Source organism: Alosa alosa, chromosome 21, assembly GCF_017589495.1.
Source record: "Alosa alosa isolate M-15738 ecotype Scorff River chromosome 21, AALO_Geno_1.1, whole genome shotgun sequence".
Taxonomy (NCBI): Eukaryota; Metazoa; Chordata; class Actinopteri; order Clupeiformes; family Clupeidae; genus Alosa; species Alosa alosa.
Genome location: NC_063209.1, coordinates 6,441,519 through 6,457,900, shown reverse-complemented (window position 1 = coordinate 6,457,900; position 16,382 = coordinate 6,441,519). Strand labels below are relative to the sequence as shown.

At 44.3% G+C, this 16,382-nt stretch overlaps 2 protein-coding genes across 3 annotated transcripts; one reads left to right on the top strand and one right to left on the bottom strand.

Moving 5' to 3' along the window:
- Nucleotides 1–6,152: 6,152 nt before the first annotated feature.
- On the top strand, nt 6,153–8,455 carry zgc:162144 (RD3 domain-containing protein). Its single transcript, XM_048230935.1, has 3 exons — nt 6,153–6,357; nt 7,027–7,331; nt 7,766–8,455. The coding sequence occupies exons 2-3, from the start codon at nt 7,027–7,029 to the stop codon at nt 8,127–8,129; spliced, it is 669 nt and encodes a 222-aa protein (XP_048086892.1). The 5' UTR covers nt 6,153–6,357; the 3' UTR covers nt 8,130–8,455.
- Nucleotides 8,456–8,823: 368 nt separating this feature from the next.
- stx5a (syntaxin 5A) lies at nt 8,824–15,786 on the bottom strand. Of its 2 annotated transcripts, XM_048230934.1 has the most exons (12): nt 15,661–15,786; nt 14,544–14,592; nt 14,350–14,437; nt 13,751–13,821; nt 13,496–13,551; nt 13,335–13,405; nt 13,009–13,125; nt 12,803–12,859; nt 12,547–12,628; nt 12,241–12,347; nt 10,586–10,707; nt 8,824–10,292 (listed from the first exon to the last, which is right to left on the bottom strand). In XM_048230934.1, the coding sequence occupies exons 3-12, from the start codon at nt 14,416–14,418 to the stop codon at nt 10,133–10,135; spliced, it is 912 nt and encodes a 303-aa protein (XP_048086891.1). In that variant the 5' UTR covers nt 14,419–14,437; nt 14,544–14,592; nt 15,661–15,786; the 3' UTR covers nt 8,824–10,132. The 2 variants fall into 2 exon arrangements, with proteins under 2 accessions (XP_048086891.1, XP_048086888.1); XM_048230931.1 differs by having other exon boundaries at nt 14,350–14,592.
- Nucleotides 15,787–16,382: the final 596 nt, after the last annotated feature.

The following is a 16,382-nucleotide window of genomic DNA, read 5'->3' as shown; positions in this document are numbered from 1 at the left end:
ATCGACATCTGCAAAAGCAAGTTTTGCAGCCGCTCTGACTTTGCAACAGAGACGCTTAAAGGAACTCGACTACCCGCCTGCAACAACACCGGACTTCGCCTGCTACTCCTCCCCGAAAGAAAGCTGCCGGAAGCGGTGTGCGAGGAAGCAGAAGAGGGGCAAGCGCTGAGGCGTCCCGGCCAGGCTAGCGTTAGCCCAACTCGCCCCAGCCATACCATCCATTCTCCTGGCAAATGTACGATCACTGGACAACAAAATGGATCACATACGACTGCTGAGATCAACGAACCGCACAGTAAGTAACTGCTGTGTGCTCGCCTCTTCACTGAGACTTGGTTAAATGACAACATTCCGGACTCTGCTGTACAACTGGAGCAGCTAGCATGCTATCGAGCAGACAGGGCCATTGTAAAGGGAGGTAAATCACGAGGAGGAGGAATCTGTGTTTACATCCGTGACGAATGGTGCCGGGACACTGTAGTAGTATGCAAACACTGCTCACCACTGGCAGAGTTTATGATCATAAAGTGCCGACCTTTTTACCTGCCAAGGGAAATTACTGCGATTCTGCTAGTCGCAGTATACATCCCGCCTACCAACAACAACAGCGATAAGAACGCGGCTCTTAGTGAACTGTACCAGGCTGTCAGTGAACAACAGACGGCACACCCAGACGGTTTCACCATCTTCACTGGAGATTTTAACCATGCTGATCTAAAAACTGTACTCCAAAGCTACACCAGCATGTTGATTTTCCAACAAGAGGAGATAACATCCTGGACCTGGCCTACACTACACACAAAGGAGCATACAAAGCCACCCCCCTCCCCCACATTGGACTTTCAGACCATATCACTGTTATGCTAATGCCCGCATACAGACAAAGGGTAAAAGCGAACAAACCGGTTCGTAAGCAGGTAAAAGTGTGGCCTGAGGGAGCCTCCGATGCTCTTCAAGACTGCTTTGACACAACAGACTGGGAAATGTTCAAGCAGGCAGCCACTTACAACAACCGACAGACATAGAGGAGTATACAGACACTGTAACCTCTTACATCACCAAGTGCATCGATGATGTGACCCACACAAAAGACATCATCACTGGGCTAACTGGAAGCCATGGCTGACAGGGGATGTCCTCAGGCTGCTGAGGGCCAGAGACAAAGCCTACAGAGCTGGGGATGAAGCTGGCATGAAAAAAACAGCGAGAGCCAACCTGTCCCGTGGCATCAAGGAAGCAAAAAAGGAATACATTCACAAGATAACCACCCACTTCAAAGACAGCAGGAACTCACAAAGCCTATGGCAGGGCATTCAGGCCCTCACGGACTACAAGCCCACCACAGAGCTGTGAGAGCAACATCCCTCTGCTCAACAACCTGAACCGCTTCTTTGCTCGCTTTGAAGCACAAAACAGCACCTGCCCACAGAAGACCCATCCCCTCTACATGAGCAGCCCCTGTGCCTCTCTGCCGACAGCGTGAAGAGGACACTTGCTGCTATCAACACCGTGAAGGCAACAGGTCCAGACAACATCCCAGGTCGCGGCGCTGAAGGACTGCGCAGGGAGCTTAAGGATGTCTTCACAGACATCTTTAACACTTCCCTGAAGCAAGCCATCGTCCCATCATGTTTCAAAGCTGCCACCATCATACCTGTACCAAGAAAACTGCTCCATCCTGCTTCAATGACTACCGCCTGTGGCACTGACACCCATCATCATGAAGTGCTTTGAGCGGCTTGTCATGTCACATATCAAAGCCATTCTCCCCCCACCCTGGACCCCTTCCAGTTTGCATACCGAGCCAAGCGGTCTACAGAGGATGCAATCTGCTCTGCCCTCCACCCAGCCCCTCACCCACCTGGAAAAAAGAGACTCATATGTGAGATTGCTGTTTATAGACTTCAGTTCTGCATTCAACACCATAATACCACAACAACTCATCTGCAAACTTGACAAACTAGGGACTCAGTACCTACCTCTGCAACTGGCTACTGGACTTCCTCTGTCAGAGGCCCCAAGTAGTAATGCGGTTGGCAACAATACCTCAAGCAGCATCACACTGAGCACAGGGGCCCCCAAGGCTGCGTGCTCAGTCCGGCTGCTCTTCACCCTGCTGACGCATGACTGCACTGCAACCTACAGCAACAATCACATAGTGAAATTTGCTGACGACACAACTTGGTGGGTCTCATCACCAAGGGCTTACGAGACTCAATACAGGTTGGAGGTCGACCATCTGACCACGTGGTGCAGGGACAACAACCTCCTGCTGAACGCCAGCAAGACCAAAGAGATTGTTGTTGACTTCCGAGAGGTCACACCCAACACCTGCCACTGACCATCGACGGTGCTGTGGTGGAGAGAGCGAGCAGCACCAAATTCCTGGGGTGCACATCAGTGAAGACCTCTCCTGGACCACCAACACTGCATCACTGGCTAAAGAGCTCAGCTCAGCCTGTACTTCCTCAGTAAAAACTCAGGGCGAAAGCAAGTGCTCCACCAGCCATCATGACCACATTCTACCGAGGCACCATTGAGAGCATCCTCTCCAGCTGTATCGCTGTGTGGGGCGGAAGCTGCACTGAATACAACAGGAAAGCCCTGCAGCGCATAGTGAACACAGCTGGAAGGATCATTGGTGCTTCACTCCCCTCCCTGAAGGACATTTACACCACCCACCTCACCCTCAAGGCGACCAAAATTGTGGAGTGATGCAAGTCACCCCCGCTCACAATCTGTTTGATCTACTGCCCTCTGGGAAGAGGTACAGAAGCCTGCGCCCCCAAGACTACCAGACTCACTAACAGCTTCATACACCAAGCTGTAAGGATGCTGAACTCTCTCCCTCCTCTCCCCATCCACCCTCAGCTACATAACATCCTGGACATTGGACCCACAATGGCCAGCCTGCACTACTCCACCTGCACACTTGAACACTTGTACACTTTACAACTTGGTGTTGTTGTCCTGAAAACACAACACTTCTGCTGCTCTTACATAACTTGCACCACTATGCCACTTTCTTTATTACTTAGGTCAAACAGTATTTTATAGTATTTTACAGTATTTGCACTAGTATTTTATTGACTGTCTATGCACAATTTCAACAAAATTTTGCTGCTCTTATTTTTTCATTATTATTATATGTGCCCTCTTATTTACTTATTTACTTACTTTTTTGTTTACTTGAATGTTATGTTTGTCTGTGGACTTAAAATTGGTCAAATATGTCTTGTCTTCACCGTGGGATAGTGAGAAACGTAATTTCGATCTCTTTGTATGTCTGGAACATGTGAAGAAATTGACAATAAAGCTGACTTTGACTTTGACTTTGACTTTGAATGGAATCAGGATGATGTGTCCTGCATTGTGTTCTAAGAATGGTAGAGGACACAGAGTGAGGCTCATCAGCTAGTGACCAGCAGGAGTGAGAGAGGGATGCCTGATGGTAGTGGCGTTAGCGTACCTTCAGCTTGTGCTTGTGGAGGGCCGCCTCGGCGTTATCCAGCTGCAGCTGCTTCTGCTGCCTCTCGCGGCCCAGCCGCTCTTGCTGGGCCTGCAGCTCCCGCACCTTCTGCAGGACCTGGCCCGTCAGGCCCGACGTCCAGTCGTCCGCTGCCCAGCTCATGGTGCCAGAACCGTGACACACCCACCCACACACAGAACTTCAAGCAGGTCAGAAACCACTCAGTGGTGTCATCAAAGGTCCATCTTAAAATGTAAATAAATAAACAGAGCAGTTACATAGCAGTTAAGTGTTTCGGGAAGATCTCTATTTTAAAAATTTTTTTTTTTTTTTCATAAGATGTGCCTGTGAAGAGATTAATACTTTTGCCTAGAGGTGGAATGGAAAACTACTGTTTAGACTTGCTCCAAAGCAATATCTGAGAGAGCTTGCCCTTGAGAAAACTGCATGTGAGTGGAAGTGTTTGTGCACTGGTGATGCCTCTCCTTAATAGTGCAAACCAGTTAACTCTCAAGGGGGTTGGATGACTTGACAACAAACCCTTACACACACGCTTGATATGCATAAAATGTAAATAACTTGTACATACATTGTTTTAGCATTTGTAAACTTGCCTTTACTCATTGTCATTTCCCCTGCAATACAGAATGTGAATGTGGATGTGTAGTGAATTGAATGAATAACGTAGAAGCTAGATGGAAAAGGGTAATTAGTCGCGAAGAAATTCTCCCTCCCCGGCGCACAAAGACACTATAAACGCAGGATCTCCTGCTTAAACAAAGGAATGCAGACATTCAGGATTTGTTTGCTTCTGGGTTTATCGAGTCATATAGTGTGAGCTCATGTCAAAACACGTTCTTAAGCTTCCCTTATCCATGGACGATAACAAAAAAACGTAAACACTCATTAAGTAACAGTTAGCAAAAATGACCGATGGATATTGTTTTATAAGATTAAATGGTTTTACTCAAAGAGATTTGTTGACAATTCAACTCATTTAGGCTAACATTTTATCTTGCACTCTATCATTTTCATGATTATTCACATTGTATCTTCTTGTTGATAATAACGTAACATTAATGTTATAAACCAAACTCGGGCTGAGAAGCTGTTCACATGGGTAGCTGCTAACGTTGACGTTAACGTTATGCCTGCTCTTGCTTCTTCTTCAGGGAAAAACGTCTTAAATTGACAGTTAAGATAGCTAAATTAGCATAACGTAAATTATCCGGCAACACTAACTGTTAACCTTCATAATCTAGCTATCGTGATTCTGGTCAATGATGGGTAAGAAAAGGCTAGTAATGGTAGCTAGCGAACACGTTACTGAACAAGGAGGGAGTTTCTTAGCAAATTATTTTGTTGGTTTCCACTTTACAAACGGGAGTCAAGCAACAGTGCCAGAGTTGGAGTATTGTTCCTAGAGTGTCAAATGTAAAAAAAAAAAAAAAAAAAAACTGATCGTGGCTAGCAGATTATTAACGTTACGCGCCTTTTAATTGAAACACTGTTGCCAGTGTAAACTGATAGCGTGGGGACTCGTTATTTTCCAGTCCATGTAAAGTAGAGAAATTAACTTACTTTGAAATCCAAAGAGTAAATCCGTCGTCTTTACCGTATGTAACGTCCGCCAGTTACGATTGATCAAAACGCTAACGTTACACAAAAATGGCTCTTCTATCTCAGGGCAGGCTAGCTAGTTTGTCTCGTGCTGTCAGGGATCCCTCTAAACTCTACTTGACACACGAGGTGGGGGTCGGTCAGTGACGTAGATCTGGTGGGAAATTTGGATATTCAGGCAGGGGAAATTTAATTTCTGAAATCTTAATACTATCGCCATCTAGTGGCAATACCACAGACTTAAATAGAAAGTTAATGCAGAGCACAATTTCTTTAGTCTAAGAATCACCAGACAATGCTCCATCTTTTAAGGTCGAACATTGCTGCAGGGCGGAAAAAAAATCGCCGGCAGATCAGGCTGGGTTTACCCAGTCTACAATTTCTTCAAAGACGCTGAAGATTCTCATCTTTGCTGAGTATCATCCCTGGCCGCTGAAAATAGCAAACTTTCAGATTTCTGAATTATTTTAATTCTTAAAGCCATTCCACCACACATATCCCAACTGTTTTCAGTGTCCTGTATCTTGAGATAGGCCTATATCTCTTTCAAGGCAACAGTAGGCTACTAATGAGTATAATGAGATTATCTCATATTAGTTATAACATCTTAACACTTCTAGGAACTGTATTGTAATAATCCTTGATGACTGAGCCTCTAGACCGCTGAGCACCATGGAAACCTGAGGCCTCTTCTAGATTCACCTGCTGTGTGTTATGTAATCTTACTCAATTCATCAAGACCAATTGGTCTACTACACTTTTAAGCATACAAACATACATTTACTTAAATATTAACTGGAATAAAAAAAAATATATATATTATAAGAGCATATGTGCAGTTATCCTCTATGCATCGTCTAGTATATAAAAAATGGCAGTCTATTTCAAAAGTGACCATTGCTCTCACTTTAGGTAAAATGCTTTCATTTGAAGCCACCTGTTGTTAAAGCAGTGCCATTGTTTCACATAAACATCACATGCATGAAGCCATGTGGGCTGTCTAATTATGTAGCATAAGTAGGAGGTGTCAGTGTATTAATAGCGGATTACATCTGTGCCACTGTCCACCAGAGACCTGCAAGGTAGTCAAGTCAGTCATGTTCTTGGGACCACATCCAGCATTCTGCACTTGGATTTATTAGGCAACTTGAATATTGCAGTACTACAACTTCACCCCAGGATACCTCTTTCTTGGATATTTTTGCACCTTCACAAACCTCCAAACACAAAATTTGACTTTGGGAAGGTCTGACTATCAGATTGAAGAGGTAAGCTTCAGTCCTGCCTGCTTATGAATGATTGACATTTTTATGCCACTGGATATTTAAACTCTATATTCAGAACTTTTGCAGCTAACAGGTACACATGACATGGTTGTATTGAATTACATGCTTATCATAATACCTTTTCACTCTTTCATGATCACAAAATAAGCCTATATTTTAAAATGTGTAAAATGTCAAATGTGCAAGAGACTACTTTACTGCAGATTTGGTTCTGACTGCTGACAGTCCACCACATTAGTTCACAAAAGGCAAACATCCACAACACAGCATAAACATTTACATTGACAAGTATTCATGTAGCAGACACTTTTATCCAAAGCGACTTATAGCAAGAGAATACCACTCAAGCTGCAGTGCAGAGGAGACCTTAGCTAGGCATTACCATGCATCTGTCAATGCTATTACTAGAGATAAGAGTGGCAAGTACTAGTCAAAGTGTGGTAGGAGGAGAAAGTGGTAGAAGGAGGAAGAGAGGGAAGTTCATGGTAAGTGTGTGTTAGGTTGTTAGAAGTGTTTGGAGAGGATGTATCCTTGGAAGAGGATACAACATGTATTTAAGGAGGCATAAATAGCTGAATTGCATTTAGCTATTGTGAGCTGTTTGTGTAGATACTGATGCAGTAATTGAACATCTTTTCCCCACACTGCCAGATGTTCCCATGGTCAGCAGTGTTCTCCCTCGAGCCGAAGGTGCCCGGGCAGCGCACATCCGAGGAGCTGGTCATCAACACGCTCATGCTGGAGCTGGGCGCCATGGTGAAGCGCACGGAGCGTGTGCGTCTGGAGCGCGCCGCCCAGGGCCGCCGACGCCACAGCTCCTCGTCCTCTGTGGACTACAGCTGGCTGGCGTCGGTGCCGGTCAAGGCCCCGTTCGAGCTCACGCCCGGTGACGTGATGGGCCTGCAGGACCTCTGCTCCAAGATCCCTCCGCATCTCTGTGGACCCGCCATCGTCAGGTAGGCTGGCTACCCCTGGGCTGGCAGAGGGGTAACAGGTAGGCTGGCTACCCCTGGGCTGGCAGAGGGGTAACAGGTAGGCTGGCTACCCCTGGGCTGGCAGAGGGGTTAACTGCATGTCTGTATGACAGACATTCCCCCATACTAATGCATAATACCTATGTATTTGTGAAATGCCTATTACAACATTATAACAGATTTGTTATACAGCAAATATAAATGTGACATGCTATCATTTTGTTTGGAGGTTGATAGAGATTAGAATGATTAGAGGTACGTTCTTCATTTACGACATCTGTTTAGTTATAAGTGCTTGGTCTGGACTGGGTCATTTAGGGCGTACTGTGATTTCTCCTACGAAGTAGCCATTAAGGCCACACCCCACAGCTGCGTGCGATGCGAGGTCCCTGATTGTGGTCTGGCCCCTTGGGCAGGTTCCGGAAGGTGGTGACGGAGATGGAGCCCGACGTGCAGGAGGTGCCGCGTCTCTTCCGCACCGTGCTGCTGAACTGCCTGGAGGAGATGGAGAGCGACGCCGAGATGCAGGCCCGCGCCAACCTCTGGGAGAAGCAGCGCAGCAGGAGCCTCTCCTTCGTGAGCTTCCGCTCGCGCTTCCGCTCGGCCCGCGGCCCCGGCGGCTTCCTGGGCGGTTCCCGGGGAAACCTGCAGGAGCAGGCGTGGCTGGACGAGGAGGAGGAGGAGGTGCCCGAGAAGGTGGCGGTGCAGCGAGGCTCGAGGAGGACGCGAAGCAGGAGCATGCCGGACATCAGCCCCTTGGAGCAGAGAGTCCACAGCTGAGCGCCGGGGGAGGAGAAGGGATGGGAGGCCAGGGAGCAGAGGAGGATCTGGAGGACGAGAGAGGAAGGGAGAGACACCGAAAACAGAACCCAGAAGAACATGAGGGACACAGGGTTGATAACAAAGGCACAAACACATACATACAATGCATACACTTACCTACTAAATTGTATTGTAAGTGCTTATCTGGTCACAGTAATGTAGCTTCCTGAGATAACATCTCCATCTCATTTTCTATGAAATTTGTGGTGTAATTGTTTTTCAAAAGTGACTGCCTATGCATATTGTAATTTATACATTGTGAATAAATGCTAATATAATGTGAATATAAGCATTTGTTTTTGCCATTTCCTGTGTAAGCCCATGTGCTCATGTGCCCACAGCCCTGCCCTTCAGCTATTCCTCATTAAGTCCTAAGGGCATCTGAATATTAGACACATGTGTCTTAGATTAGGCTTACAACTAAATACTGCCGACACGTAATGCTACAGGAGGATTATGCTGTTCCTATTCATTGTTAATATATACTTTATGTAACATGTTTGTCATTTTTACCCTGTTTTGCTGATGATGCAGTGATGTCAAGATACTGGAACTACTCCTCATGAGATGTGACACTAGTGTCTATGTGACTAGATGGTGACCGCCTCAAACCCTTTAACCAACAAACCATGATGCATAGATACAAAGTTCATAATTTCCAAATGATGTTTTAATATGCACTTCATTTTCCTTACATGTTACTATTTTCACTTTATACAAGAGGAGGCAAGGCATTTGGCTAAAAAAAAGTGTGAAGAGAAGCAGGAGTTATCATAAAAGTGCACGTTAGTTTAATATCTCACTGTACATTAATGTAGGCACCTGGCCAAGAGACGAGACCTCCGACCAGACTACACCTGAGAAACAATAAATGAAGCGTGATGAAGGAGCCGATGTACAGTGACCGGGAGAGGTAACGTTTAGAGTACCCCAACTTCAGATGTACAGTGACCGGGAGAGGTAACGTTTAGAGTACCCCAACTTCAGATGTACAGTGACCGGGAGAGGTAAAGTTTAGAGTACCCCAACTTCAGATGCTACGCTCATTCACAGCGTTCTCAAGTCATGGCAGTACGGCGGAGCTTCTGCAGAAGAGGGCCGGCCATGAGGACAGTGACAGCGAGGCAGCCCTTCATTTCTCTGGGTCAGACTAACTAATAAATCCCGGTCAGCTCCACACAGGGCAGCCTCTGGAGCATGGTTGAAGTCCCACCGCATGTTCATGAACGCAAAACTATTTGGCAAAGCAAGAGTTGAAAGCGAAAGAAAAACAAATCTTTTCTCCCAAAGCAACCTGCCCTAATCTAGGGCTCTTATCTCACACAAATCGCCTCTCCTCTCCGTCGCCAGCAGACGTGGGAATAATAAGTGGTCGAGAGAGACCGCAACAAAAACCGTTTGGGCGATTCCAAAGTCCTACAGTCGTTCACATTACCTCACGAGTCATATACGTCATTTCTCTTGTCACCACTTCAGTTATAAACAAAAATTTGTAGGGACAAATCAAAACCAGGACTAGTTTGCAGAATCAAACCAATTTAAATAAAAGCCTCCGCCTCTCTTAATATAATCAACAATAATAGTGATGATAAAGAGATAGAGAAAAGGGAAAAAAAGATTTGAAGGCTCAAATGTTTGCAAATCTCTACAGGGGAGCATGTGAAGTCTGTGCAACTCAAAAGTCTCTCCACGGACAACCAGATGCAGCACAAGTTTAGTCTTCATTGCCTCTCTGGTATGCACTGGGGCCTACCACACAGAGACTCTGAGCATAAACTGACTTCAGTCTCGTCACTAAAAGCATCAAGTCCAGTTATAATTTAATCAATCTCTGCTCTGCACCCCTCCCCTCCCCTCTCTCCATCGTCCACAGTCCTTTCCCACTCATTATCTGTGCATTAGTCCATTTCTTCAACACCACAAGCTCGTCCTCCTTCGATTCCGCCTCCTCTTCGAGGATCTCAGGCGAGGAAGACCACGAAGATGATGAAGAAGATGATGAGGACGAGGAAGATCTTGATCATGAGCCAGCGGTTGGAGGAGACCGACTGGAAGTACTTGAGGATCTCCGTGTGGGCTGCCTCCACGTTCAGCTGTGTGTCCTCCACGTTAGCGTCAATCCTGACAGGACAGAGGAGGAAACATGAGCATGTTTGCTTGCATTCATACCCAAACTGTTTTAACACCATTTGTATTGTTTTTTCCCCCAGTTAAAATATGTGTGTGCCTACACATAAGTGTGACTACAAATCTACTACTGGATAGTGTTTAGGATACTAAACTCCTTCCCTGCTTTTCCAGTGCTAGGTTTCCTAATGATAGTGGGGTACTCTCTCCATGTTTAGGATACTAAACTCCTCCTCTGCTTTTCCAGTGCCAGGTTTCCTAAAGATAGTGGGGTACTTTCTCCTCACCTCTGGATGGTCTCCTCCTGCTCCTTCACCATGTGCGCCAGCTGCTGAAAGATGGAGCCCAGTTCCACAATGGTGCTCTCAATGTTCTGCATTGTGTCGGCCCGGCTCTGGATGTACGAGTCCTGAGGGTACACAGGCAAATACACAGCGATGAAGAAAGCTGTAGCAGCAAACACAGCTTTCACATGAATTCCAAACCGTGGCCTCATAGCCAGGCACTGATACCAGGGTTTCCCGCAGCACTTTGCAGCTAAGGCGGCCGCCTTAGCAACACACGCCTGCCGCCTTAACTCGTCAATTTTTTTTTTTTTAATAAGTAGCCTATATGAGCGATATCCGCCGTGTTACTCTAGGCCTACTGTTTTCTCCCTTTCATTCTAAACCGTCTCCCTTCTCTGCAGAACGCATAAAAAAAAAATAATACTAAAAAACAATTAAAAAATTTTAATACTGTAATTCCTCAAATTTTGGACTGTTTGATTATATTGCTAAATGTCGGGACTGATAGGCACTGAAATCTGGGGGGTATTTGATGGTTCACTATTAAGTTTCATGTAGTTGAAAGAGTGTCGGGATTTCCACCCGCTGTGTTTATTGCGAGACAGGAAAATGTAATGGAAAACCTTATTGCGTCGCCAAGTAGGCCTACGGTAGCCTAAATTGAGTTATTTTTTAATTATACATGATTTACTTTTTTTATTAAATTCGTATGCTGGAATGCCTCGCGGCAACAATTGTGTTTAAATGTAGTAGCCCAAGCTATTGGTAGCTTGAGAGCAACGTGTTGAGACCCATTAGGACAACGACTTTTCATTCAACAGTAGGCAATTAAACCAACCAACAATATAAACTATTAATAAAAGCTCTTTAATTTCATTGAGTTAAATCAAAACAATGTTTTTTAGTGCTCATGGACTGATAGTCAAAGGCTACTTCTGGCAATTATTATTCCGGCCATAATTTGAGGATTTACGGGTGGGCCTAGGCTATATAATCATGTGATGCATCCGATCAGCGGCATCTGGTGGTTGAATGTCATCGCGCTATCTATCATCGTTCGCCAAACATTCTAATTCAAAATTGTAAATCTTACACAAAAGTATAAAATAATCTAAACTTCATCTACTCTCCGTGTATAGATTAAGACAGACTTTCGGAACAGGCTGCAGGGCAACAGTCTGATAGTCTGCATGAAAGCATAAATGGTCCGCACTTGTTAAAGAGTGCAATTATCAAAGGGCCCTTGAATTGTTCTTTTTAAAACCAAGAAGGATGCTTGTAGCAATGCTGTCAGCTCTGCCATAAACAGTGACTGTGATCACCTTTGCACATTTGCCCCCACAAACGCCACCCTATCACCTTGACTAACCAATTTTCTGCGGGAAACCCTGGATACCATGGCCAGTGATGTGAAGACAGTTTGAAGCCACCTGGGAGGTTTGAGTGAAAAATCTAGATGAATAAGTGGTCATCTTATTTTACGAAAATATGGACAGCTGATGGTTGAAATTAACTATGGCAGACAACTGATGGAGCTGTGACTTCTGATTCTTAACTCCTGAGCAATGTTCTGGAGTTGCCGACACTTTATCTCCGTGGGTTTACATTACAGAGTTAAGGCCAAGGACGTTGCTGTGTTTGGATATTGGTGTTACCTGCTCATTGATGAGCTGCAGCTGGAGGGGGTTGGCCTGGGACTCCATGTCTATAGAGACCTCACCTCCCATGCTCCGCGACTCATCCTGCAGCAACACGGAGCTCCCTACCATCACAGAAAGCAGACAGAGACAGAGATACAAAATAAACATTTTTGTTTTCCCAAGCCGTTAGATTGACACCGATAAAATCTACTGTTGACTCTTCTGGGTTACGATTCAATGTCACCAGCTGAAATTTGATAGGATTCATGTCAGCAATGTTTTGAAAGCATTCCTGATTTTCTCAGAAGTGTTCTCTCTCACCGAAGTTATTGGCCAGAAGAGGGGAGGCAGCCACCGGGGCGTTTGAGAAGTGTTCTCTCCTGGTGCGCTGCTGCTTTAAGTTCTGAGAAAAACAGCAGCCATAAAGAGAAAGAGTAAAACATGGTTCTGAAAATGATGAAACAATCAATTCCACAATTTTCTGGTTTCTTTGAATTCATTAAGTGAACAAACTTCAGCTTCAATGTTGCAAGAATGATTCACTCAGGGTTGATAACAATAAAAACATTTTCCTTACTTCAGTTCTGACTTCCAATACGGATTTGAAGTCGTTTGACATTGATGCCAGCTTTGACTGAAAATGAAAAAAAAAAAAAAAAAAAAAAAAAAATCATTGCAAGTAACAACATACTGTTTGTAAGCATCCCAACACACAACATTGATTAGCATCTTAGATTGGTTCCAGATCAGAGCACTTCAGAGGGAGCAAATCATATAACAAACCTGCAGGGAAACCACGATGGTGTTGGAATGTGTCTGAACGTGCCGGCCATTTTGTCCACTTCGGGAGCGCACAAGCCCCTGCAGCTGTGCTATCTGCTTGTTGAGGCTGTTGATGTCCTGCAAGTGCGAGGCAGACGAAACAAATGAACCAAAAAACAAAAGTGCATTTTAAAAATGTCACCCCAAAACATCTCCCTGGTTTGCACCAGCCTCGTGTAACTTTGGGATGATGGTATTTAAGGTAACTCTTCATACAAAGTAATTACATTGAGCAAGTGCATTGATACATGAGCTTAGCATACAGATGGGACAATATAACCACTCACCTGTTTTATAATGTAGGTCAGTTCTTCTATTTCAACAGATTTGTCGTCAAACAAGGATTTTCTTTTGGCCACTGCAATTAAATGACATTTGAATTAATAGCTATTTATCATATTTCCTCATGAAATCTTAAAACAAAATAAGACTTAAAACAAAACCTTACGTATTGTTAGCTTTTCCAGTTTGGCAAATGTGTTGCTCAGGTCTTTTCCAATTCTCCTGAGGGGAGAGGAACAGAAAACAATGTAACGTAAACACATTAAAACTTCCACTGAAATGAAACATTAAGAAACAATCACACAGGATCCTCAGATTCTTACGTCATAAGGGATACTGACTCATTTTAATGATTTAATGTGTTGCAGACCATATCAAAACAAACAAGTCTATGACAGGGGAAAAAATCTTTGCGCCTTACTTTGCCATAAGAGTGAAGTCACTGCGCTGTTTGAGGGCATTGAGTGCTGGTTTACTTGAAGGAGTCCCATTCTGAAAAGAAAATGAAAACAAGGAAGAGACAGAAACAGAAACCATCATATTTTACTAGTGAACAAGGAAGAGAATGGAATGACACGGTAATCAGGAGCCGTCAAATATATATTAGTTAACAATGAAGAACAAGGAATGACATGCAATAATATTATATTCAAAGTTAATAACTAATAATAATATAAAATACCTAGGCAGACTTGGTGACTTAAATTAGACTAGTCACATTGCACTGCATGTAACTGGACACCTCAGGCCAACAAACCATGCTAAAGCCATTCTCCACTGCCTTTAATCATTTCCCCTTTTCCATCTCCCAAGTCCTAAAGAACATCTCTGAGGTCAATAATAAAATATCACAAATAGTTGGCAATGCACAATAACAACATGGTACAGCACTGTATAAATATGGAGCACGTCAGCTAGAGGCCATTAGCACTTAAACTTGAGGAACAGGACACCTTTGCAAACTCAGAGTGTGACTCAGTCACTACATCAGTGGGCCCTGGTCCAACATCGCAAGCGCACCTGTATTTGTCTGCCCTGGAGGGACTTGCAGGCGGACTGGAACTCCAGAGTGCGATCTCTGCAGGTCATGATGGGCGAAGCCAGCAGCCCGTCAGGTGACAGAGAAAGGCGTGGTTGTTTCAGCCAGCAGGTGAGAGTTTCGGCGTGAGCCCACTAGCACTGGGTCAAATGTGGCACAACCTCTTCAGGCCTACCCTAGGAGTCTGGTGGTGATGAGTGTTGACTTCTCCCTCCAAGCATCATCTAGAGAAATAAAAAATGTCTCACATATCAATCACACATCACTTACAGTCACATGTTTTGTTCTCAGCAAATCAACTGAATAAAACTGAGCATCTGAGAATAGGAGATGGCACACGTTGCTATGACAATATGCCCTACATTGAAGTTGAGTCATCTCTATTTTGAAGTTTGAAAACAAGCCCGAGAACAAGTGCACATGTCAACATGACAATATATGGACTGTAAATTCGTTTCCTGTTCATCGTCATATTTGAAAGAATGTGCTATTAACAATTAAGTCTACCTAGTTGTGTATACCCTCCCCAGAGTACTGGTATGCAGCGATAACAATTAGGGCGATCAAGGGGTTTCTAACCTAACGTGAAGAGGTCACCCTGGCAAGTTGCTTTGGAATAGAGAAGGAGACACTCATCTGAGCTCCAATACTGGTCTCTATGAGCCCACAGAATTTCAGTAAAATTCAGCGTTTTGGACAACCACAGTCATCAGACTAGACTGAAACACCGAGAACAGCATTTAGGATACGTATAACGTTACTGTACTCCTGTTTTACAGTATTTGACTACGAAGATCTGTCATCTGAGAGCTGTGTATCCATTTCGAAACGTGTACAATCGATAAGCGTATTGGAAGAAACCTAAGTATAGAGTCCGACGTAACCAGACTAACAGATTTTAACCACTAACAGTTCATGTTATTGGATTAAGTCAGCAACCTAGAGCAGGGTTTCTTTAACTTACACTCGACTAACTAATAAAGGTTAATGAAACTCACATCTTAATCAATGTCTGACGTTTAAAATTACACCGTGTTACGTATTTCAACAGTACAGTTATCGGACGACAACCGTAGCTATTTAAATGCCGCTGGTGAACTGTTTAGCTTGCTACCTAGTGCTACCAAAAACCCTTCGCAGCAGCTACGTATGCTATATGGTTAGCCTAATGGGTAGTTAGCCGCAGGCGATAAACTCGAAATTAAACAGATGTGTTCCGATGGTCTCTCGACGGAAACAATCCATTAAAAGGCTTCGGGTTGCTTGATGCCATTTGAGCCGTTCGAACTTACTGTTAATGTTGTACAAAGGTGAGTTTTCACATAAAAAGGCCTCTCGATTTTCCCAAGTCCTGTATTTCACTTTCCGTCCGGGTGCTTCCGGATCTTGACGTCATTGCCACGTCCCCGTTTACGCACGCGCACAATGTGTAAGCAAAAGAGCAACTGCTGTAGAATTTCAGATCACCACCAGGAGCCGCTGTTAACTATTTTTATATTGTGAAATTCAATATAATAATTGGGCTCAATGAGCCTGCACACTTCTGTTGACCATGATTTATGAAGTTACAGGTGATTCATCGTGAGTGTAACATGTTTTTCACATTTGCATTTTCTTTTGAGAAGATATCATGGCATAGGCTACTCATAATCACAAATTGAAGAAATGGAAAGTGGATATGAATGTTCACAGGATAACGGACCAACGGAGTAATGATAATATTATGTAGGAGGAGGCGAAAGCGCAGCAAAGAAAGAGAGAGAGGGAAGGAGACATGTTTGGGTGGGGGCAATAGATAACATTCTACCTATCTTCTGTCATACAAGTCCACTAACTCTAGTTCCCAAACTCACCCGCATGGATGACTAACAAGAGCCAGCATGTTAAGAACAAGTGATATGTCCTCTTCTCTGTCGTCTGACATGCTCTGTTTTCTCTAAGTATGTTTTCTGATGTAGTCACTTTTGTACTAATGACTGGCAGACATTGCATGGTGCTGCAATGATGCTGAAAG